At 41.1% G+C, this 26183-nt stretch overlaps 1 protein-coding gene across 1 annotated transcript in view; it reads left to right on the top strand.

Moving 5' to 3' along the window:
* Positions 1 to 26183, top strand: part of LOC115061375 (calcium/calmodulin-dependent 3',5'-cyclic nucleotide phosphodiesterase 1A-like) — a 90781-nt gene that overhangs the window by 21906 nt on the left and 42692 nt on the right. Inside the window, exons 8-16 of the mRNA XM_029529681.1 lie at positions 1787 to 1927; positions 2857 to 2957; positions 3742 to 3870; positions 4012 to 4113; positions 4519 to 4639; positions 5670 to 5751; positions 7502 to 7622; positions 8362 to 8525; positions 15463 to 15705. Of these exons, the coding sequence (XP_029385541.1) occupies positions 1787 to 1927; positions 2857 to 2957; positions 3742 to 3870; positions 4012 to 4113; positions 4519 to 4639; positions 5670 to 5751; positions 7502 to 7622; positions 8362 to 8525; positions 15463 to 15705 (1204 nt within the window). The remainder of the gene's footprint in view (positions 1 to 1786; positions 1928 to 2856; positions 2958 to 3741; positions 3871 to 4011; positions 4114 to 4518; positions 4640 to 5669; positions 5752 to 7501; positions 7623 to 8361; positions 8526 to 15462; positions 15706 to 26183) is intronic.

Raw genomic sequence — 26183 nt, forward strand, 5'->3', positions numbered from 1 at the left:
TATTTATAGGACGTGTTCTCCACATTGTACCCTTCCACCAGACTGATGGGTACTCTTTCGCCCAGCATTGTAGACACATAATATGTTGCACACATGCCACATACAAAAAAACATTTCAAAATTTGGCAAGAGGGGCACGTTGAGTTGCACAGGTGTGGCAGGGGTCTGTCATCACCGCTTGCAGCTGTAATTGTTTAAATTAATTATTTTTGTTATATAGTCATTATTTGACTATAACTCTGTCAGTTTCATTTCTCATTCCAAGCTTTTGCTGTTTTGGTTTTTTAGGGTTTTTTTTCCCCCTACCTTTTGGTGGGGCCCCTTAAGTCCACTGAAGCATTATGTGACCATCGCATCAGGACTCAGAATTAAGTTGAAGTACCCTAGGTTACAGTAATTATGAGACTCACTTAAACCAGTTAAAAGGCCACAGATCCATAAAATGGTACAGATGATGGACAAATAATGGTTCAGGACAAAGAGCTTCCCCCAAGATTACAATCTTTATTACAATAAGCATATACTCTTTAAAATAAACCAAACCTAACCAGTACAATACAAGCAGGAGTACTGCAGGATAAATGGGTGTAGCTGCAGTAAGGGATGGAAAGTTAGGAAGAACAGAGTACTCACCACACTCCATAAACAACGCCTGCACACACATGCACACACTACACATTCACACATGCACGCCTAAGGGGGATGTGAAGCTGGGGTGAGAAATTCTGGACGCCAGTCCCTCCGCTGTCCTGCAGTCCTGCAGCACTCAAAAAAAATAAATAAATAAATAAATAAACGTGTTAAAGAGACACACAGAACTGCTACAATCTATTAAAAATGTCTTGGGGGAAAAGCAATGCAAAGCAAAGGCCTAGAGGGCTAATATAACAAGGACAAAAGAACAAACAAAACGTCTTAATATATTAAACAGAACATACTGAAATGATTCAAAGATAAAATGACCAGAGCAACAACAAACCCAAAGTGAATGAGTAAACAAACAGAATAAAACAAACAAAACAATGCAAACAAAACAGCAGTGGCTGCCTGTGTCTTCTGGGACACAATCCTCTACATGGATTCAACATGGAGGAGCAGGAGAGTAGCCAAGGAACAGGACCACAGCACATGCAGCAATCTATCATCGCAGGGACACAGGAGTAAAGCAGCAGCAAAAAAGGAGGCCAACACCTCACCAGCCATCTTATAAAGTTTAGTAAACCAGTATTGGGAAGAGCAGACTGCTGTCAGACCCTACAGCACCCTATTTAACAACAGTGTTTAGTGACTGACTATGGTTGGTATAATTCTCAATATGGTGAAATAAAAAAAAAAAATGAAAAGAAAAACAAACCAAAAATGAGGATGTATTGACAGATTATCTTCCATCATCATGTCCTGTCAAGTGAGTGTATATGTGGGCTTCAGTCAAATTTAGAAATATCTCTGAGATGTTAAGAAAGATTCAAAAAAGGCATAAAAAAACAACACAAGCAAAATTTCAGGATTCATAGTACTGGTTGAGGGATATATATATATATATTTTTTTTTTTTTCATTTTTCATAAAACTGCAAAATAAAATGTTTTATCAGATGTTGCACACACCCAATGTGTCAACCCAGTTGTGGCTGAATTTCTATGTGGACAATGTATTCTAGAAAAAAATGTGTATCTTTTGGTCGGATCACAGTTTAGCCTTTTAGCTGTCTTATGAAATACTACACAACCCTTAATCTCACTTCATATTCTTCATCATGATGCTGTGTTTTTGTACCTTTATGTCAGGTCCCTATTTCTGCCTTAATATCATTTTTGGACTCATTGGAAGTGGGCTACAGTAAATACAGGAATCCATACCACAACCTGATGCACGCTGCTGATGTCACACAGACTATCCATTACCTGCTCATCAAGACTGGGATAGTGGTGAGTGTGGTGTTGGGTTAATGCAGATACAAAAAAAGTTGGCTGGTCATAAATACAGTTCACAAATTTCACTGTCCAAAAGTCCTAAAAATCATTCAGCAAATAGAGCTTTTAATAACTCAAGACACCAGAGCAGTGATATGTTCATTTATCGCAAACAAAACAGCAGTGGCTGCCTGTGTCTTCTGAGCACAATCCTCTACATAGGATTCAACATGGAGGAGCAGGAGGGTAGCCAAGGAACAGGACCACAGCACATGCAGCAATCTATCACCGCAGGGACCCAGGAGTAAAGCAGCAGCAAAAAAGGAAAAAAAAAAAAAATAAATAAAAAATTTGTATTGCTCTTGCTAAATTTGTACTTTAGTTTTTAAATCTGGCCCTTGTTATAAGTTCTCATCAAAAAGCATGTTGAACTGAATATCACAACATTTAAGTTCTAAATTATGTTGAGCGTGCAGGCCCCTGTCCTTCCTTCTTTTGGTTTCCTCCTTCAGCTTTACAGTTGTGCCCAAACTGTGAGTCCTGTGGAGCTAAGCTGCCTTCACTAGTGACAAGGTAATGACAGCAATTGCTAAAAGAGAGAGTTTTAAGAGACAAAATATATTTCTTATTCTGTTTCCCATAGAGAGCACAACGAATTTTCCTGAAGATATAGTAACCATATGTCAGGGCATTTGAAGTTGGAAATGAAGGAAATTATATATCTGACTCTAATGCACAGATTTTTGGACAATGCCTGTAAAACATGTTTAGACACAGATCTGTTGAAGCAGCAAGGTTTACTGCAGTTTAAATTATGTCTAGTTGTGATTGTAAATGAGAACAGACCAGAGTTCAGAAAAGCAAGACAAGATCGTGATTTTGATCAGTGGCAAGCATTGATGAAATGTAAACTTGAATTTCCCACAATTCTCTGTCTCTCACAGCACTGGCTAACAGAGTTGGAGATCTTTGCCATAATCTTTGCAGCTGCCATCCATGACTATGAACATACAGGGACCACCAATAACTTCCACATCCAAACTAGGTGATTTATGCAGTATAATTTTTCAGTTCAATCATTGTACAGGAGCAGTACAGAATAAATCTCACAGATAAAAGACAAAGTTAAATTTACTTTCACAAATCAAGGTGAAATATATATTAAGTTAGAGACAGCGGAGTGTGATATCTGTCTTGTTCTCAGAGGAGCTTTTTGTTCCATAACAATCTGATGCCAGTTTGAATTCCAAACATAATTTGCTGACAACTTGTGGTGGCAACAAGGTACAATATTGCCCTTCCAAGTTTGGTTTGCACATTCAGGTTACTGCTGGGAGTGGAAGTGTTCTTGTTAGCTTTGCTTAACCCATCCTCTTTGGTTCAGTAATCATTTACAATATTGCACAAAACATGCACACATTTCAGGGAACCGAACAATAAGTGCCAGCACTAGCTAACAGATAGAAGCAAGTTACAGTCATTTGTCATCTCTGTGCTGTGCAAGACCTGCAGGAAATTAAAAAGTTTAAGAAAAGAATGGGAGTTGAACAACCTTTCAGGGATAGTTCATATTAGATAGATAGACAGATAGATTTAATTCATTAACTTTTTCAGACAGGAAGAAGAAAGGGGAAGGCAGAGAACAACAAGATGGAGGAGATAGACTTTCTGAAAGACAAGTAGAACAAATGAGTTGAGAGAGAATTTGGATCTGAATTCAAGAATTGTGCTGCTTCAACTATACATATATCTATATCTATATCTATATATAGATATAGATATATGTGTGTGTGTGCATCATGATGTGTCTTGTACTGAATGATTTGCAGATCAGACACAGCTATGTTGTACAATGACCGCGCTGTTCAGGAGAACCACCATGTCAGTGCTGTGTATCGCCTCCTCCAGGATGATGGTGAAACAAACATCCTCTTAAATCTTTCCAAAGACGACTGGAGGTGACAAAAGCAAACAAAATACAACTCATGTCAACATATTTTAATAACCGATTTTAGTAGACAAGAATTTTGAACAGATTATTATGAAAAACTGTTCATGACCTTCATCATACTGATGTTTGAGTCCCTCCTCTCTTTCAGAGAACTGCGGTCTTTGGTAGTGGAGGTGGTATTGGCCACTGACATGTCCTGCCACTTTCAGCAGATTAAAATCATGAAAAGCCTCCTGCAGCAGCCTGAAGCGTGAGTAGTTTTTTGTTTGTTTGTTTGTTTATTTATTTGCACAGGCCTTTTTGAGTGGCAATGTAATTTCTTACTTGCACATAATATATATATGAAAAGTAGAGAGGTGTTGCAAGGAAACATAAATTATCTTCTATTAATTTAACTAATGGTGTCATTACTGAAAATAAATGATTGACCAAGTACTGTGCGGTTTCTTACTACTTGATAGTTAATTGCAGCAGGTGGCCCATCTGTTCACAGCATGTAAATCCTTTGTCGTTAGAGTCCTGATTCCATAATGTTCTACTCCAGAGAATTTCTGTAACCCGTAATGAATTGAGACGGACTGAAGAATAACACAGAACAAAAGACTGTTGTGGGACTGACAGCAGCAAACAGCAATTGACTTGGCTGTATTTGCAGGATTGACAAACCAAAGGCCCTATCCCTGCTGTTGCACACAGCTGACATTAGCCACCCTGCCAAGCAATGGGACCTTCATCACCAGTGGACCACATCCTTGCTGGAGGAATTCTTCATCCAGGTACTCACCCATGAAATTTCATGTGCTCTCAAGCAGCAGGTCATTGCTTGCCTGACAATCCAGAGTCTGTGCTTCTTCTCTCTTGTAGTGAAAATATAAACCTATCAAAATTTTTTATGTCCATCATATAAAAAGCAAATAAAATCAAATCTGATTTATTTATATAGTGCCAAATCACAAAGTTACATCAAGGCACTTTATGTATTGAGCAGGTTTATAAAACCGTTTATAAATTATTTAAAGAGACCCAACAGGTCCCTCCATGAGCAAGCACTTGGTGACAGTGGCAAGGAAAAACTTCCTTTAAAAGGCAAAAACCTTGGGCAGAACCAGGCTCAGAGGGGGGCAGCCATCTGCCTCAAACAATTGGGTTGGGAGAGAAAGAGAGAGACACATACTGATTGGCCTGGCAGGGGCAGGTTTTTGAGGCCTTGCCAGGTTTTGCTGTAAAAATGAAAGTCATCACTCCAGCATATGTTGTTCAATCAGGTCTAAATTCACCACACATGATTAGAGTCCTGACCTGAATCCATCCACATCCATGTGTCAATACTGAGTCAGGCTCAGAGCACCAACGACCAGACACAGAAAGCCAGTCATAAAGACCAAACCTCATAGAGGGACAAACTCCTCCTACAATTTTAATCAAAATGACTTCATATTTACTCAGTATCATCTCAAGTCCTTGAAGATTAAAAGATTTCAAATTTTTTTTGTCTGTAATACTGGCTGGGCGCGGCTGTGATGCCAATTTCAATGTGTCGTCATAAAAAAGGAGGTCCTTATAATTCAGATATACATTGTCTGACGTACCCCAGATTTTTCACGTCCCACCTTGAACAAGTCTCTGTGGCAATGAGTCAAACTCAGATCGCCACCTACTGGACACAGGAAGTCAACCTTATATAATAAATGTCCTATTTATTTGATGTTTACAGGCTGTTTGCCACATGACGTGTCATGTCATTTATATGTGTGTTGCTGTTGCTGCTGCTGTGGTGATGGTGTTATGATGCTTAATTTGTTTCAGGGTGATAAAGAAGCAGAGCTGGGACTACCTTTTTCCCCTCTCTGTGACCGCAAGTCCACCATGGTGGCCCAGTCCCAGATCGGTAAGGTTCCGTGTTACGATTGATTCTGATCAGTAAGGAATTCCTTTACTTCAGTTTCATGTATCTATGTCCGTACTATATGGAGGACAAAGAGGGACAGAATGAAATATATAAATAAATCTTTAAATAATTACTTAAATGTGTCATTAATTAATTAAAATGGCAAAAAATAATTAAATGTTTTGTTAAATACCAGTTCATTCAATGTAAAATTAGATATAATTATTTCACAATTTATTTAATTATTTCATGGTCCTGTCGCAGTGCTTCATGAATTAATGTTATTTGTCAAACTCCCCCGCGCAGTTAGAATAGCACGGAAAGAACAAACACTTTTTGTAGCCCTAGTTACGATGAACGTAAACTCCCATGATAAACAAAAACTGGCAGATTCACCTACAACTTTTGAGGCACGAAAAAAAACACACTTTTGATACCCACAGTGATGAACGTAAACTCTATAGAGAACTGCATCAAAACATTTACATATCCACAACGCCATTGCATGAAAAATGAATAAAACACCAGAGCCAGCCGCTCCATAATAAAAACATGTCTTACCTTCACGCAGTTAACAGGGTACAAATGAATTCCCTGTTTTGTTATCTCTGTGTCAATCTCCAACTTCCAGTCTCTATCACAGATTGCAGTCTACCTGATTCAATATTGAAATCCCCAGAAGGTATTGCTTAATTTTAACGTTTGCAAATCAAATTAAAAAAACAGGTAGATTTATCTAATTTCACACCATCATATGCCAGCCAATGGGAGGATAGCAGAGAAATTTTAACTTTCCTCAACATACTAACTTACCATATCTCAAGGTCCAAGATAAATGATAATGGGTCGCTGAGAACAACTCTGGGGCCACATGCCTCTTGCTAATTGGGCTGCGGCCCCTCTGGCACCTGCCAGCAATCCAATGAGCTATTTTTACAACTCACTGCAAATTCACAGTCACAGTCTATGAGTCCATGTAGCTGGAGTACCAAACAGAAGAGGGGACATTCTTTAGTGTGCAATGGTAAATGTTTTTCAGCAAAGCAACAACCTTTTTTCTTGAGAACTCTGACGTTGGAACAAATGCGAGTTTGTGCATTTCAAAGTTCTCCAGAAGAAAAATTGTTGCTAGGCTTTCTGGATTATGGCTATGCTCACACTGTAGCTCAAGTCCTCCAATATATGATCATGAAGTCAACTACTTGCTCCAACATTAATCCTTATTCTGATGTGCTGTGTTGTCTCTGTGAAAGATGATGATGATGGTGATGGTGAAAGAGGTTAGGTTGGTTAGTTTGTGAGCAAATCCTTAATTGGCAGACTGAGAAGTGTTCCAAGCTGTAATGTGTGCAGTTCATTAACCATTCTTCCTGGGCTGATGGAGTTAGAAACTAAGCAAAAGCCAAAAAAAGAGCATCCTGAAATAGATATCTGGGTTTTCTAAGTGGTTAAGGACTGTGTGCAGTGGCATTGAGATGGCATTGTCTGTGGACTTGTGCTGCAACATCAGTCTTTCAATGCATATAATAATCATTATTTAAGTTGTCCACATTTGTTTTGGTTCTTGCCAGTGAGAGAGAAAGACACAGGATTAAGGAAAGAGAGAGAGACGAAAGGCCAAAGGTCAGATCCAAACCTGGGCCAATGCAGTTTCAATTGAGCACTAGTTAACCATGTGTCAATTTAATTTAAGTGCAAGTCTCTGGTCTTCAGTATGTGCAGATGGAAAAACTGAGTCTGTTTCCTTCAGGATTCATTGACTTCATTGTGGAGCCAACATTCACCGTGTTGACAGAGATGGTTGAGAAGATTGTGACACCGCTTGTTGAAGAGGCATCTCAATCTGGATTGGCTGGTTTCAGACATTCTTGGTGACAGCACACATAACTTTTATATTATGTCTTTGTTATCATGCACAATATATTTGATAGCTACAGGATTGGTCAAAACACTGATGTGTCATTGTGTCCTGTCAATCAAAACCTCAACTTCAGTATGACTGCCCTGTGTGGGGTAGGATTGTATAATCTTCCTGTACACTGGAAGTCTACCTTCACTGGTGATGAAATTAGTTAAAACAGATCATATGTTTATTAATATTTGTCAATGAGTGACTGTACTTTTTTTTTGTTATTTTTAGGGCATTTTTGCCTTTATTGTGATAAACACCAGATGACCTGGAGGAGATGGGATGACATGCACGGTTACACCTCAGTGATACGCACTGCAAGATGAGCCACTGTTGTGGCCTTTGATTAAGTATTTATTATGATTACTTGCTTACGAATGAATGTCACCCATGGAAATCTTTAAATCCCTGTAACGTAAATAGAGATTTTAGAATACTAAAATGATGACAGCTCAACTAGCTTAAAAGAGGATTGACTTAGATTCCAAAAAGTAGGATAAAGCAGAGGAAACATGAAATCAGGATATACATGTCTTTAGTCTGACATAATCCTCTTATTTGTACTCCTCTGAAGCTTTTGTATTACTTTAATAATTTAATTATATTCTTTCAAAATGATACCTGATAAAATTATCCATGTGACGTAAACACTGTCCTCACCTCACATCATGCGTGTGTCTGTTTTGTTTATACATCCACAGTATCCATAGTGGTAATGGAAGTGATGGAAAGATTTCCAGTACAAAGAGCACAGGATCAGAGCTCAGCTGCTGTCTGACCACTGTTGATTTCAGAAGCTTCAAGGTCACATGGAACCAAGAAATTCAACACAACAGGGAGCTGTGGAAGACCCAAGCAACCAAAGGTAACAAAGCCTCAAAGCTTGCACCAAGCTCTGTACTATCTGTTCAGGGTCTCAGGGTCATATGTAAAGAGGTGAGGGATCACACGTGGGCAAATCGTTTAGAATGGACCATGGCTCAACAGAAGGAAATGGTTATTAACAATTAAATAACAATAACAGCCTGTATATTTTAATCCACTATAGGTCCTTCGAACTGAAAAAGGGAGATTTCAAGAATGAATTAAAGTCAACTTCTCCAAACTGGACACCACTGAAAGGCTGAAGTGAATGAAATAAAATAATCAGTGTTGCAGATTTAGAATTAACATCACATATATGATGGTGCTCTCAGTTGTGCTGTATAGCAATAAGGAATTATGTACATATGCAATTCTAGAGCATGGTCCTGAATAATCAATCATCCTGCCTGAAACTGAGGTAACCAGTGTCCAAGCCATGAAGCCACTTTGCAAATACCCAAATAAGCTGGAGATACCATTGAGTTTATGTCAAATCAAAACATGTCTGGGATGTCTGGGAGTAAGGAGTTCCTTGAGGTATGGGGGGGCATTGCCATGGATGAACTGGAATGTGAGCAGGGAGACTTTATATTCAGTCCAGGGAGAAATGGGAAGCCAGTGTAGGGACTTAATAATGGGTGAGATGTATTCATGTTTATGCACTCTTGGCTGCATCCTAGCAGCACTGTTATGTATATTCTGGAGTTTCTGGATGCTCTTGCTAGGGATCCCACTGAGAAGTGCGTGATCGTAATTGAGTCTGGAGAAGACAAAGGCGTGGACCAATTTCTCAGGATCTTGTAAAGTGAGTGTGGGACAAAGTCTGGCTATATCCCTGAGGTGTTTGATGTGGGCCTCAAAGTTTAGGTGGGAGTCAAACCTGACACCAAGGTTAGTGACTATTGGTGATAGGCGATTGTCCATGCCAGAGAAGTTAATGTAAGTTATGGTGGATGTTCTGATCTGATGAGGGGAACCAATGATGGCTTCAGTTTTTGAACTTTGCAACTGGGGAGTTATGCTTCATCCATGCCCTTATCTCCCCCAGATATGCAGTGAGGATAGAGACGATGTTCCCGATGGTGGTGAGTCTGTCCCAGAGGCAGGGGCCCTGCTCTCCTGGGGGAATGGGGGCGGGGGCAGTGCAAAACAAATATTTTTTGACAGGGATTGAAGAAGCTCGGGAAAAGGGACACTTTCACTAGTCATGGCATGGCTCGGGGGGGGGCTGAGGTGGCGCATGGGGCCGGCGACCTGGGGGCCCTACGGTGGCCAGTTCAGTTGGGTCTCCCACATCCTCGTGGCTGGGCTCTGCCTCATGGTACTGTGTGGTGCTGGGTCCATGGTGGCTCCCTGGTGGCCCCTATCGGTCCGACACTGGCCAGTGTGTGGTGGCTAGTTGCTTCCTCTCTCCCTTGTGTAGGGGGTCAGGAGCTCCTTCTCCTGCAGTCTCCTTGGTCCGTGTACATCAGGGCCGTGGGTACGGAACTGTGGTCCTCCGCCCCTGTAGCCCTTCCCCCTTCTGGCACCATGCCGGTGTCGACTTGCGGGGGCACTGCAGGGGCACAACCTGCTTCCCTTCCCTTCCCCGTTCATCCTTCCACGCCTTCTCTGTCCTTTATTCTATCCTGTATTCACTGAGGTGTAGCACTGCCCTCCCTGCCACACAAAGGTCATTTCACTCAAAAAAGATCTGCAAACTAGCTTCCATGGTGGGCTGGTGATGGTTGCATACATGCACAGAAATAATAAATCAAATCAAATCTGATTTATTTGTATAGCGCCAAATGATGATCAAGTTACATCAAGGCACTTTACATATAGAGCAGGTCTAGACCAAACCCTTTCTAAAATTATTAAAAGAGACCCAACAGATCCCCTGATGAGCGAGCACTTGGCAACAGTGGCAAGTAAAAACTTCCTTTAAGAGGCAGAAACCTTGGGCAGAACCAGGCTCAGGGGGGGTGGCCATCTGCCTCGACTAGTTTTTCTGGATCATCCTGAGAGGATGTTTCTGATTTTCCTAATGTTTCTCAGGTGGAAAAAAGCTGCCCTACTGACTTGTTTTATGTGAGGGACAAAGTCCATGTCCTGGTCAAAGGTTACTTTAAGGCTTCTCACAGTGGAGCTGGAAGCCAAAGTAATGCCGTCCAGACTGATGAGATGATTAAATAGCATTTCTCTGAAGTGCTTAGGGCCAAGTACAATAGCTTCAGTTTTGTCAGAGTTGAGAAGTAAAAAATTTTGGGTCATCCAGACTTTTGTCTTCAAGACGTGTCTGCAGTTTGACTATCTGAGTGACTTCATTTGGATTCATTGATACAGTACAGCTGAGTGTCATCTTCATAGCAGTGAAAGTTGATTTTGTGTTTCCTTATAATTTTGCCTAGAGGAAGCAGATAAAGCGTAGAGAGGACTGGTCCAAGTACTGAACCCTGTGGGACTCCATAACTGACTACAGTGCATGAGGAGGAGCTGTTGTTAGCATGAACAAACCGATGTCTATCTGATAAGTAGGATTTGAACTTTATTTCCTTTAGTCCCAATTTCATGTTCCACTCTCTGTAGTAAAATATTATGGTCTATGGTGTCAAATGCAGCACTAAGATCTAAGAGAAATATGGAGGCTGATCCATTGTCTGAAGCCATTGGAATATCATTAGAGACTTTAACCAGTGCTGTTTCTGTGTTATAATGGGCTCTAAATCCTGACTGAAACTCTTCAAGCAAACAATTCCCATCCAGGTGGTCGTGTAATTGTTTTGCTACGGCTTTCTCAATGATTTTAGAAATTAATGGAAGGTTTTATAGTTTCTATACTTTGCCAAAAAATCTGGATCAAGATTAGCCTCTTTAAGCTGAGGTTTGATGACTGTGGTCTTAAGAGTCTGAGGTACATAACCCAAAGATAAAGTCAAATTAATCAGATCTAGAATGAACGGCTCAACTAAGTAAAAAAAATCTCTTTAAATATTAATATTTTATTCATAATAACATATTAAGCTGCAAGACTATAACTATAACCCTGTGCTAAACTATGAGGACAAATGAAACAAAAAAAGAAAGAAAAAGAAGATGTACTGCCACTATCATTCAGTATTGTGTCTGTTTTGAAGAAATAAAAAACAATGAGTGTCCATTCTCATGTGTAACTGTGTGTCATCGGCATAACAACAGAAAGACATCCCAAAGCGACTGATGACTTTGCTGAGGGGGAACATGGAGATGGTAAACATGATAGGTTCAAACACCAATCCTGTTGAACCCCGCAGCTAACAACAAGTGAATGGGACCTTGATCCACCCATGGTGACAGATCCTGCCATTGAGGTACAACTCAAACCAACTCAATACGGTGTTATCAAGTCGGACAGAGTGGTGCAGCCACTGGATCAGTGGTGTCAAATGCTGCAGATAGGTCAAGGGGGTTGGAGAAGGATGGTGAACCAGCATCAGTTGCCGAAAGCAGGTTATTTGTGGCTCTTTGTGCTGCGGGCACAGTCATAGATCTTATGAAGCTCTATGATTGAAAGTTTGAAGAAAAAAAGAGTGTGCGGCAAGAGTGCGGCTCTATCACCATTTCTACTTGCTTAATACTTAAAAAGCCAGCGCCTCAGCTCACCAGAGGAGCGGTGTCCTGTCCTTGCAAAGTGCACTTGCAAAGACAGGACACAGGACAGGAAAGTGCACTTCACTCAGTTCAGGGCCACACTCCATTGTAGATGGGTCAGAACCATTTTAATCAATAGAGGAAAGGAGAGAGTCCCCTAGCCACCAGTGGTGCCTCGAAATTTACAGTTTCAATTACGAAAATCTTTTTTTCAAAAATAACTCATTTTAAGACGAGACAAAAACAGGCAAAGGAACTTACAAATACCTGGTCTCTACTTAGTGCCTATGTTGTAGGTGGTATTGTGGTGATGGCAAAATAAGAAATTGATATACCTTGCATCCAACTGAGAGAGGTGTGTGCACAATATGCACGTTAAAAAAACCTTTTCTTTGCTTTGTGAGGTATGCATGCAAAAATCACATTTTTCATTAATTTTTAGAATTATTCATGACTAAAACAAGTGATAATATTCCTTCTTACCCCTTAAAAAATAACACTTGCCAAGACAAGTTGATGTAAAAAAAAAATTAATTGTGCTGGATGGTGTGAATGGGGAGAGAAGCTGATCTGATCTGTCAGAAAATCCAAAAAGTATGGGGAGGAGGTTGCAAGACAGAAATGCTCCTTGTGAGGATGTTTATTTTCCACTTGTGGTCACAGATACTGTTGTGTGCTTCTGGTTTTGAGACTAATTAAATGCCATAGAATTTACGCTTAAAGACACTGGCCGTTTTTGCTGTGAGGACAAACTTTCACCCTGCCTAAAAGATAATATCTAACTAAGATAGTGAGCAGTGATAGCTAACATGTCCTTGGGGTCATCAGGTGGGAACTTCCTTTCACCGGTGTTTCATCTAGTTAGGCCCACAATACCCCCAGGAGGCTAAACAGTGATCACTGGCATCCCAGAGTCACCCCCCTAATGCCAGCCATCACCACTCCTCACACAAAGACAACTATCTCACACAGCAGTACCGTCAACTACTCTGACCTCTCACCAACTACACCAGTGAAAGTGGGGTGGGGATACAGACCCTGGTTCGGGTAGGGGGGAAAAATAGAAGAGGTGGAGATAAAAGTAGGGATGGGATACAAACCCTGGTTTGAGTAGGGGGCATGAAAGTGTAGAGGGTGCAGGAGGTGGAGGACAAGCTACACTAGCAGATTCAGCAACCAAACTCACCTGAACAGTCCTATAATCAAACCAAATCAAACCAATACAGGCCAACTCACTTGAACTAACCGCATGGTCTCAAAGAGGCTCAAACAGGCCACACCCTCTACTTAAATGCACTTCCTCTTCCTGGATTTCTACCTCTGCTTCTCCTAAGAGTCTGTCTATCTTAAGAGCTCACCCTGCTGGGCCCCCAGCTACTATTACCTCTTCTAATCCAAACCCACTGACTGGATCTTATTGCCTCATCCGACATTTCCGTCACTATTTTATTCCCCCTCTGTCCCCTTCCTCCTAACTCCCTCAACAAAGCAACAACAGATCTTGCTACAAAACTCTCTACAACCTACTTCCACTGGACAAATCCTAACCTTCCATCCACTGCTCAGCATCTTTACCTAGATCTGCATACCTGAGCTTTTTCCTTTCATATGCTTCTTCAACTGAATCCTCCCACGGCACAGTCAGCTCTATGAAATATACTCTCTTTCTACTCCTAGACCACAAAATTATATCAGGCCTTAGCTTTGTACAGGTTATTTCCTGGGGAACAACAAGCTTTCCTCCTAAATCTACCTGCATCTCCCAGTCACTTGCATCCTCTAAGCTGCCTTGCCTCTTTGTTATCTTATTAACTTTCCCTCCTTCTTGAACAAACTGAATTGCAACTCTCTTTGTCTTAGACCCTCCTAAATTTGCCTGCCTCCGTATATCTTCAATGACTGCAGCTAGCTTTTTAAAACTTGGTTATGTCGTCACGTATACCATGCAATGGGCTCACCATTGTTAATTAACAGCCACCAATAACTTTTCTAGCATTCTTAATCTTTTCCAACTATCTCTTGAATTGCTCCAAGACAATTGAATACTTCGAAATTTGAATTAGAATTTTGCTTTTGTACATATGTGTCATGGTTTTGGAATCTATGTTGGGGTCTGAGTTTTTCTGTCATGTTTTGAGTTCTGTCTGGTGTCTAGTGTGTTCGGTCCGTGTCACTTCCTGTTTTATTTTGAAGTGTGGGTTCTGTCATGTTGCCCGTTGCTTTACTTCCTGGTTGTCTCTCCTGTTGATTGCGTTCCCTGCCCTAATGTGGATCACCTGTTTTCTGTTTAGTCCGCGTCAGATCCTTGTCCCTCATGCACTTTGTGGTGGTTTTCTTGTTTGGCCTGCCTTACCTCCTTCCTGACTCTCTTTGCTTGTTCGCTTGTGGTTGCTTGTCTCTGTCTCACTGTCCCTCTGCTTGCCTCTCCTTCTCTCTGCCTGTCAGCCTGTCTCTCTCCCTGTGTTCCTGCCTGTGTCCCTCGGGTTGCTGTCTCTGCCTGTTGTCTTCCTGTTCCTCTGCTGAGCTCTCACCTACCTGGTTCTCGTGGCTCCTGTGTTTGGGTCCTCATTCCTCCACCCTCCTCAACACCACACCCTTGACAGTATGCATCGTACAAAAGACTGTTGTGTGTGATGTTTCTTACGCCTACTCTCCAACTGTGTCTCAAATGCTCTCACCAAGTCACCTGAATAACGAATGTACACTTTCGATTGGCTGAGAGTATCATATGAGATAAAAAAAAAAAAAAAACTAGTACTGTAAATGCTAGAAAAGCTGTGAAGGTTAAAATAATAGAATTTTGTCCAAGTGCAGCAATTGTCATAAATGGCTTCCGTCTAGATAGTATGGTTTCTGGTTCTAGACCTGGACAACCATTTGGGGTCCTGCTCTATAATGATGACAGCATGACTTTTGCCACGTCACATGGTCCATTGTGACTTTAAATGGTAATAGCATTTATAATCACTATGTAAATATGATATGATAGCGGTAATGAACCTACAGCAATTTATAGTTAAATATCAGGTCTTTGCTCATCTTTTAGAAAGTTGCTCTACTTTCAGTTGTTAAACATGGAGGAGCATTTAGCAGTTAAAACCCTTACATTTACATTGGTAGCTGGAGGTGACCAAAGCAGAAGGAACTCTTGTCCTGTTTCAGCCACTGAACTTTACAAAACACATAAATATTATACTAAGCCATTACAACTTTAGGGGAACTGCCATACATTTAAATAAAGAAGCAGATAGAATGTCAGCCATTTCCTCAGCTAAAATCACTTCATCTCCTCTGAGCAAGTTTTATATTCTCTCTGTTTCTATGTGTAGAACAGGAGCAAAAGGCCAAGGAGACAAGGGAAGATAAAAGAACAGATGATGAAGAAGGACAAGAATCGGTGAAAGCAGATTTAGGGGGTGGGGACAATGTCAGAAGTAGGACACAACACGAGGAGCAGCAACCTTTGGGGAAGGAAGAAGACAATGATCCAAAACTGGCTGCAGCGGCCCAGCTAGGATCAAATCCCAAGGATACAGAATGGAACAAACTGGAGATTCAACAGAGTCAACACGGTATGGTGGATATTTCAGATAATACCACTACAGTTCAGCAGCATATTAAATCAAAGTTGTTCATTACTGTAGTTACTGTGCAGGTTAAACTCTTATACATACAACTGTAGCTAGTCACAGTAGAGACAAAGCGCAATCATGCTTGAAAATATACAAAGACACACAACTATAAGACTAAAGTTTGTTTCTCTACAGACCTACACAACTGCTCTCTAATCTACTGTTGCAAGGCACCCAGCTACTGTGCCAGCTCCTACCAGCTGGTCAGGTCAAAGGTCACTGAGATGGGGTCTATTGATGCCAGGGGAAAGGCCAGAAGGTTACAGCAAATCACCCTACGCAGCCGAAAATGATTTGAGTGACGTCAGTGTGAATCTATGGTTTTAGTTTTATATAGCAACGTATCTTGATCTAAGAAGCTCTTCATCATCACTGTTTCTGATCTCACCTCCTTCTCTCTGTGGCTTCATCATTTCTTCAAATCAAACTTTCTAATCAATAAAAAAAAGGATTTGGAGATGCCGCTCTTCTTTGTGGTGAATTCATTATCAGAAACATCATAGATCTTTATTTATGTAATTATAAAGGCTAAGAACAGTGAGCAAAGGTCATTACTGTTGGGATCTCTATGCATGTGCTCTGAAAAGAACAATTGAGAGGCCTACATGTCCTTCCAAAAGCCTGAATCAGAGTAGGCTGACCAGTAGGTGCCACTACCCCCACCCCTACCGCGACCCTCCTCCATGCTTTTTCCTAGTGCAACGGTTACAGGACAGAACTACTTCAAGCTTTCTCCATGACCTGGCTGCCAATGAGAGCAACACCATCTGGCAGTCTTCAACTCATGGAACGAGCACACAGACTTTTAGTTTTTTACTTTTCTTTTTGCTCTTTTATTTATTTATTTTTTTTTTTGGACCCGACGTAGATTGCTGTGCAATCACCTGACCTTACAACCTGTAAAGACAAGTGCTCCCACTTTGTTGAAGATGCAACAAAGTGGCCTTCCAGCCATGATCTACCCCACTGCTGCCAAGGAACTCATTACAACACCCCACCGCCAAAAGACCAAGGCACGGACCGCTCGACCCCCAGCCACTGAACGCGCTTTTGGACGCAGCGGACCTCTTTCCCTTTCTCCCTCAAACTCTGGAGGATTGGAGCAAATGAGAAATAATTAGCCTAGAGTGCAGGCATATTTGTATTTTAAAGTCAACTTGTAAGCTCTGCGATTTGTTTTTCCTTGTCGTCGATTATTCACCATTCATCAGCTGATAAGCCAATAATCACTAGTTAAAGGACCAATACCCGACCCAGTAGACTCCGGTTTGCTGGCTCCACTATTGCGTAGTGATATTGTGATTATCAGCTGTGCTGGTGATCTTTTGTGGACTCACTCTCCCTTTCATCCCAATCACACACACGGAGGTTGCCTTAGTAACGCATAAAGGTCAAGGCCTCCGCCCTTTCCCTTTGTTCATACCAACCACATCTCGTCGCCATTTTTGCTGCAGTGAGAGTGTAGGCTGTCACTCTGCCTCAATCTTGGCTCCTAAAGGCACGTCACTGACGTGACCCCGCCATTTTCCCTCCCTATCTCTTTCCCTCTAACTCCTACTTGCACACACACGCATATCACCATTGTGACTGCTGTTGCTTTTGTAATTGTTATTGCTATCGCTAGTGCTAGTGCTAGTATTGTAGCTAATGCTGCCACTGTTACTGCTAATGCTAAAGCCATTACTTGTGTATTGCATGTCGTAGTTTGTATGCGAGCTACCACTCCTAAATAAATGTAGAAGAAACACTGAATTGTGACAGCTGCTTAATTCATAACAGTCAGTGCTTCTTTAGCAACCTTATGAGACTGCAAGGCTTTCAAGTTTAAAAGTGAGTTCAGAGTGAGATTTTGTCACTGGTGACGGAGATTTGGTTGAGGTGGGAATGGAGGTCTGACAAATGACACATAAATTCATACAAATTAAAATATTTATTGAATCCAACATTTTAGTACAGGGGTGTGTGCGTATGTGTGTTGTTCATTGTAGGCATTTTGAGGCCTTCAGCACGGGAGTTGGTGGCTCCCATTTGAAACACTATGGTTCCAAACCAGCCATTTTAACTTTCACGATAGATGACGGAGTGCCATCAAGTACCGAACTGTTCCTTGTTTTGGTCTTGTTCAGTTCAACCATGGAGAACACCCTCTCAGCATCAGCATTTGAATGTGAGAGCACAAGCAGTAATGCAGCTATCTTCAACAGCCTTCCAAACTGGCTAAAACCGGTCACCTTTGTGTGTGTCGTGGTAAAAAATATTTCTTACCTTGCTCTTTCTTGAGGACATACTCCCCAAAAACTTCTCAACATTAAAGCTGGTGGGATCTTGGGGCATGGGGATTGTCACACCTTGGTGAGGTTGTCTCTTCTTGGTTTTATTTTGTCTTGTCATTTCCTGTTTTATTTTAAAATTCCTAACTCTCCTCTCGTTTCAGAACACTTGCCCTTCCTCATGTATCCTGTGCGTCTCCCTGATTACCATTGTTTACACCTGTTCCCCATTTCCCCCCACAGCTCAAATAGTCTGACTTCCCCTTGTCTTGTGCCAGTGTGTCGTCGATTGCCACCGCAGCCATCTCCTGTTCCTGTCTTGGCTGGGCCACCACCACCATCTCCTATTCCTTTTTCAGATGGGCCACCACCGCAGCCATTTCCTGTTCTTGTTTCAGCTGGGGCACCGCTGTAACCATCTCCTACTCCTGTTCCTTCTGGGCCACAGCAGCCATCTCCTGTTCCTGTTCCGGCTGGGCCACCGCAGCAGCCATCCCCTGTTCCTGTTTCCACTGCGCCACTGCCACAGAGTTTGCGACGCCCCATTGTTAAGCCATTGTTACACTCTTTCCTTCAGTAATTTTTCAGTCAATCCACAGTACAGAACATCCTTTCTAGATTGAGACTTGACAAGAGGCAATGATACACACAATCCCAGGCACAACAGCTGCAATCCTAGGGGAAACACTGAATATCTCATCATCTCCATCCAACATGTCTCTTTGATGTACTTGCCTCTGACACCCAGACCCCGATGTTTGAAGAGATTTCTTTCTCTCTTGTCACTGTCACCTCCTTCAAAATGGTGGTGGTGAAGCCCCTTCTGAAGAAGAGCAATTTAGACCTCAACATTTTTAATAACTACCCCCCTGTATCCAACTTGCCATTTTTAAGTGAGATTTTAGAAAAGCTGGTTTTAAACTAATTAAATGATTTTTTAATTACAAACAATATCAATCTGGTTTTAGAATAAACCACATTCCCGAGACAGCCCTTTTAAAGATTTTAAATGACTTAAGGTGTAATGTGGATTCATAAAAAATCAGTCTTAGTACTACTGGATTTAAGCACTGCTTTTGATACAGTAGATCGCTACATTTTATTGAATAGATTGAGAAACCTGGTGGGCCTCTCTGGTACTGTTTTCAATTGGTTTCACTCTTATCTCACAGATCGATGTTTCTTTGTATGGATACATGTTCCTCCAGAACACATGAAATTAGGTGTGGGGTGCCCCAAGGGTCAAGTTTAGGTCCAATTCTTTTTAATCTTTACATGCTTCCCTTGGGTGACATCAGGAAACATGGCATCAGCTTCCATAGCTATGCTGATGATACACAGTTGTACATCGCCGTGTCTCCTGATGACTTGGGGCCAATTAATGCCCTTTTTAACTGTATTTTAGATAAAAGTCATTGATGGCAGAGAATTTCCTACAGCTCAACCAGGACAAAACAGAGGTTTTAGTCCTTGGTCATCACAGCCAGAGGGATAAACTTTTACCAAAACTACAAGATTTTAAAACACTCACAATACGTAAAGAACCTGGGAGTTATTTTTGACTCTGAGCTTTCTTTTGTTCCACACAAAAAATATTACAAAGATAGGTTTTTGCCATCTTAAGAATATAGCCAGAGTTCGCCCGTTTCTCTCTCAGGCTAGCACGGAGGTGCTGATACATGCTTTTATCTGCTGTAGATTAGGTTATTGTAATGCTGTCTGTCTTTGTTCTGCCCAAAAAGAGTAATAATACTCTACACATATTACAAAACTCAGCTGCACGTGTGCTGTTGAGGACCAGAGGGCAGGAGTACATTACAGTTTTAAGATTACTCCATTGGCTCTCCGTCTGGTTCAGGATTGATTTTATGGTTCCCTTATTAGCTTTCGAATTTCTTAATGGTTTAGGGCCATCTTATCTATCTGACCTGTTTTTATCATATCAGCCCTCACGGTTCCTGAGGTCCTCTGGCACCGGCCTTTTTACCATACCACGAGTTAAAACAAAAACCCACAGTGAGGCTGCATTCAGGTATGATGGCCCTTATCTGTGGAATGGCCTCCCAGAGAAACTCAGGGCTGCACAGACTGTTGATACTTTTAAAAGGAAGCTCAAGACTCACCTTTTAAATTTGATTTTTAACTGATTTCTTTTACTCTCTTGTTTCTGTTGTTTCACTATTCTTATGCTTTCATCATTTTTACTTTATTTATTTACTTTTATTTTTTAGTCTTGTCTTTAAGTCTTGCATTCTATTACTTTAAAAAAATTTAAACCTTCACATTTCTAGACATTTTATCATTATTGCCTATTTTTATTACATTGACTTTATCTTTTAGTTTTTAGCTCCAGTGTCTCCTCATGGGGGCCCTCCACGCAGGGAATTGTGTCCGGTCTGCCCACAAGGTTGTCACCCTGGAGATCCCTCAGACCTGGGGGACTGGGGGACTCTGCAGTGCAGTCTTTCATGCGATTGGCTTGGTTATGAAGTTAATGTCTGAATTATTCTTCTCATTCCTGATGAAAACAGATTGGAGTCACACGCAGCACAAGTGGCCCTGGTTACCACAGCAACTCGAGACACTGAGGGCTGATCGCAGTGTTCCGACCGGAACTACATTCTCTAAACACTTCAATCTAGTTACAAAACTGAATAATCAAATCAAATCAAATCAGATGTATTTGTATAGCGCCAAATCATACCAAAGTTACATCAAGGCACTTTACATATAGAGCAGGTCTAGACCAAACTCTTTATAAATTTATTTAAAGAGAGCCAACAGATCCCCCGATGAGCAAGCACTTGGTGACAGTGGCAAGGAAAAACTTTCTTTAAGAGGCAGAAACCTCGAGCAGAACCAGGCTCAGGGGGGGCGGCCATCTGCCTCGACCGGTTGGGTTGAGAGTGGGAGAGAGAGAGAGAGTGAGATAGGCATGGGGGGGGGGGGTGTAGGCAGGAACATGTTGCTGCATGAAGTTAATGGAGTTGAGCTGTAATATAGAATTCATGAAATATGGGACCAGCAGGTGTTGCAGGAACATGGGATGGCGATGAGTCACCACCTGCAGGATGAGGACAGGGAGAGAGAGGAGAGGAACTGGGAGAGACAGAGACTTTGGCAGAACATGGTTAGTAAATGCAGTATAAATGCTTAGAACTGGGTGAAACTGTTTTTTAAGAAGGTTCTTATAAACGCATGCAAGGGGGAAGGAAAGGAGAGCGAGCGAGACGGAGGGAGAGAGAAAGAGGGAGAGGGGGAGAGAAGGTGACAGGGAGAGACAGGGAGAGAGAGAGAGAGAGAGAGAGAGAGAGAGAAGCTCAGTCCTTCCCCCAGCAGCCTAGGCCTACAGCAGCATAGCTAAAGAGTAGAGGACTTTTTAACTGTACGCTCTGTCATACAGGAAAGTTTTAAGCCTGGTCTTGAAAATTACTAAAGAGTCCGCCCCCCGGACCGATACTGGAAGTTGGTTCCATAGAAGAGGAGCCTGATAACTGAAAGATCTGCCTCCAGATTTACTCTTGGAGACTCTAGGAACCACAAGTAAACCTCCATCTAGAGAGCGGAGTGGCCTGCTATGACAGTAAGGAACTATGAGCTCTCTGAGATATGATGGAGCTTGGCCATTAAGAGCTTTATATGTTAAAAGAAGGATTTTGAATTCTACTACTTTACTGGCAGCCAATGAAGACCAGCTAACACAGGAGAGATATGATCTCTTTTCCTAGTTCCTGTTAATATTCGTGCAGCAGCGCTCTGAATTAACTGAAGGCCTTTTAGAGATTTGTTTGGACATCCAGATAGTAATGAGTTACAGTAGTCCAGCCTAGAAGTTACAAATGCATGGACTAGCTTTTCTGCATCATCCTGAGAAAGAATGTTTCTGATTTTCCTAATGTTTCTCAGGTGGAAGAAAGCTGCCCGACTAACTTGTTTTATGTGAGGGACAAGGTGTCTTACAGTGGAGCTGGAAGCCAAAGTAATGCCGTCCAGACTGATGAGATGATTAGATAGTATTTTTCTGAGGTGCTAAGGACCAAGTACAATAACTTCTGTTTTGTCAGAGTTGAGAAGTAGAAAATTTCCAGTCATCCAGACTTTTATCACCTCAAAACTAATTAATACTCTCATCATCATTCACAAAATAGGCAAATTTACAGTTTTTCCTCGATAATGTCCAAGTCAGTGTATCGTGCGTGCCAAGAGCTTGACCATAGACCATCGAAGAGAGGGGTGACTCTCTCTCTCTGAATAACCTGGGATGCACTGTCTGCAGTGTGAAATCACCTTCAAGAACTCATCATTTGGTTCATTGTTATTGGCATTGGTACTGATTGAATTGCTGCTATACATTAATGTTGCACGAACAACACATTTATTCACAAAGCTATAATTATTGCATTGCAATAATTGCATATGCAATATCAATCCATTCCAACAACATATGCAGAAACAAATCACAGGCAAGACATATTCACATTTTCAACTTATTACAACATAGTTATTCATGCAATTTTTTAAGTGCTATTGCATCATCAAGATTATATTTTGTCAGAACATGCGTTGTGCTTTTGAAATTGACTGGATAATATAATGCATTATACAATAGCTTTTCAGTATCTATCAACTGTGCTGTTTGAGCAAAGATATTGTAACTTCATAGGCTAAAAGATCTATCCCAACCCACTGTCCCATAAAGCTGTTATTCAAAACAATACAATGAACTGTTTACCACATAATTGTTTTTTATAAGTCCAAAGACAGCCACTGTCTCATTTGTATTGGTGATTATTACACTGGTCATTAATGTATTTGTTCCTGTGGGAGAGCCTGGGTTGGTTGCCTGTGGTCATGTGACCAGGCTTCAGCCAGGAAGTCATAAATAGCTATCTATTTCAGTGAATAGCCCTTTGTCCCCTCCTTCCCATTTATTTTACAGATTTTAGTTTATGGTTGATAACTAACGTTTTTCCTCTATTAGTTTTTTTTAATAGTTTGACTTTGTTCAAGGTCCACACTGTCACACTGCCTCTTCTCTGTGGTGGGACTGCATGGGTGGAACTTTATGGTGATAGACATATTTGGTTAAAACACTGCATGCTTTTTGGTGTGAAATTGTTTTTTTAAGATTGGAGTGCATGTTGCGGCTTCCTCTTTCCATCTTGTCTCCCACAGCTGACCCTGGTTGCTGTGTACAGCCAACTCGACCTTTGTTCATTTATTGAGGACATGTAACTTTTTTTTTAATTTTATTGAATTTGAGTGTTTTTATTTTTCCTCATGCCCATTTATTCATTTAGATTTTAAATTTCTATATTTTAATAAAGCCAACATATTTTTTTAATACAAGCTACGCCTCTGATTAAATTGGTCCTGTTCAGGGAACTTAGGATGGATAACACCATATACAGATAATCATATTAAAGATTTAAGGGTTCCTCCTGCCCCTTAATAGGAGGTGACGTTGTTGAAGTGCATTTAAGGAGTAGCCTCAGCCGGCAGGTACCACATTCCCATTTAGAATAAGCCACTTCACTTTGACTGCATGTTGTTGTCACGGGGGTAGGGGTGAGGACTCAGATGCAGAGATGCAGAGCGGGTTGGAGGTTGAAAATGTTTTTTTAATAAAAAAAAAAAACAAAACAAAACTTGAAAATATCACTGTGGCTGTGGACATGGAACAAGGCAAAAGACAAGGCATAGATGTCAAGAATCCAACGAAGACTAGACTTAAATACACCCTGAACTGAATAAGACACAGGTGAACCACATTAGGGCAGGGAAGGTAATCAACAGCAGGGAAACAGAACAAGAACAGGACACAACTTGGTAACACAAAGGGGAGACAAGACTTTCAAAATAAGACAGGATGTGACCAACACAAGCAGAAAACTCAATCCCTGACAGTTGTATACCATCAAGCCCCAAGAAATTTCTAATCTTTGTTGTAATATACTCAAAATGTGTTACTTCTGAGACAGGACCCAATTCTTTTTCATGCAAAAAAAAGACGGTCCATGCCCATTTCATTTTGACAGCATTCAAACAGCTGATTATGTTTCACAAGTGACTTACAGACATTTTTTAAGTTCAGTTTAGATGCCTACTGTTTGAAAAAACAGCGCTTTGACTCGAATCTCATGCACATGTGTCTTATCAAATGGCCTAGAGAGAGAATTTGGGCAGGAAAATGCAGCATATAATGTTCCTTAGAAATAACATGATTCTCAGGAAAAAGTTGCATAAAAACTGTTTCAGGTGCTGTTCAATGATACTTCTCAATCTTAATGCAGTCTGCAAAGATATAACAGGAGCAAAAAGTATCTGTACTATCTTAATTAGTTCCAAAACAAACAAAACATATTCATTTTTCTCTATAGAGTTCAGCAGAAAAGACTAAAGATTATCTTCAGTAATATCAGCATTTGCCCTGAGGACTGTTTAAGTTTGTCATTTGATGCCAAAATACTGACACTTATAGGGCAGGGTTTGTCACGTACATATATACCGGTGACAAAGGAACTCTGCATGGCTGAATTGAACACATCCAACTCCATCTGTCCAGAGAGAACAAGGTATTTTAACATGCACTTAAATTCCATTGGTGCAACACCTTCAAGAATGGTGTGCATTATATCCTGTGGAGTTTGCTGAATGAGGTCGAAGGTTGGGAAAATTTCTTCTGTTTATACTATAGGTGGTTTTGAGGGCTGATTTCAAGAAGTCTGTGCTGGTCTTTTCTATTTCACAGCACTGTTGAATATGTTTTTCCATTGTCCTTTTTGTAAAATTCTCTTAATTAAAATTTATTTGCATTTCCTCAAAGGTACATTCACAATGCTTACACTTACTGTATGAAAAACCAACTCCTTTCTTGAAACCAGCAAGCTCATATTATGCAAGTGTGTCACCACAAACTGAAACTATAGCACCAAATAAATCCATTCCACCACTCTGTTTGGATTGTGACATCATTGTACAGCAACTTTAAGTCTTCATCAATTCTTTGGAATGCGAAATCAACACTACACTTGTCAATGTCATCAGCTTTTGCGATTGCAAGGAGGCTGACTGCAGCAAGCTTTAACCTAAACTTTGAGTCTATGTTTCCTAAGGTATAATAAACTATCATTAATTTATTTACTGAAATATGTGACCAAGGGGATTGCATTTCGTCTATTTCGTCAGTGTACAAAATGATCTGTAAAGCAAAAGATAGATAGATAGATAGATAGATATTTTATTTATCCCAGACTGGGAAATTGCAGTGTAACAGCAGCATTACACATAGGGAATAAAATATATAACATGAATGCATCTGGGTGTTCAGTCAGTAGTTTGGCAGCGGTGGAGCTGATGACTTCACAGGCTACCGCTGCATCAGCTGACGGGGGGATGTAAACAGTGATAACAATGGTGGACGTGAACTTCCTTGGTAAACAACACGGGCGCATTCCTACAGCCAGCAGTCCGATGTCTGGGTTATAGAGACGTTCCTTCATGACATTTGGAAAAGTCTCTGTCTCCCCATACCAAACTGTAACCTGGGACCTCAACGCTGTTGTCCGGGATGTGCGAGTGCAGCCATGTTTCAATGAAGCAAAATATGCTACAGTCACGGTATTCCCTCTGGGTCTTCACAAGCGCTGCCAGTTCGTCCGTCTTGTTCCCCAAAGACCTCACGTTCCCCGTTATGATCGCTGGGACCGCTGGTTTGTGTCTTCTCCTTTTTTCCCTCTGTTCCCTCTCCGGACCTGCAGCCCCGGCGTCTCCTCCGTAGCTCCTGCGGGACCACAGGCCTGTCTCCAGGCAACAGCGCGGATTTACACAGCGCAATCAACTGCCACAACTGCCGGCGGTGATCTTCCAAGTTACAAAAAGTAGGAAAAGTAGGAGAAAACCAAACCAACCAAACCAACTAAAGCCATTTCGCAACTTTAACAGAAAGTTAAAAGGCTTCACTGAAAACAGTGGGTGGGATTTGAAAAGGCTCCGATCAATAATATCATACAAAAAACATTGTTGAGACAACTCTGTGGTGTGGTGCTGATCATATCAAAAATCCTGGAATTGGACAACAACTGTTCCAGACTCTTAAACAGGGGTATATAGTAAAAACTTCTGTTTTTAATTGCAAAAACCCTTGAT

Source organism: Echeneis naucrates, chromosome 20, assembly GCF_900963305.1.
Source record: "Echeneis naucrates chromosome 20, fEcheNa1.1, whole genome shotgun sequence".
Taxonomy (NCBI): domain Eukaryota; kingdom Metazoa; phylum Chordata; class Actinopteri; order Carangiformes; family Echeneidae; genus Echeneis; species Echeneis naucrates.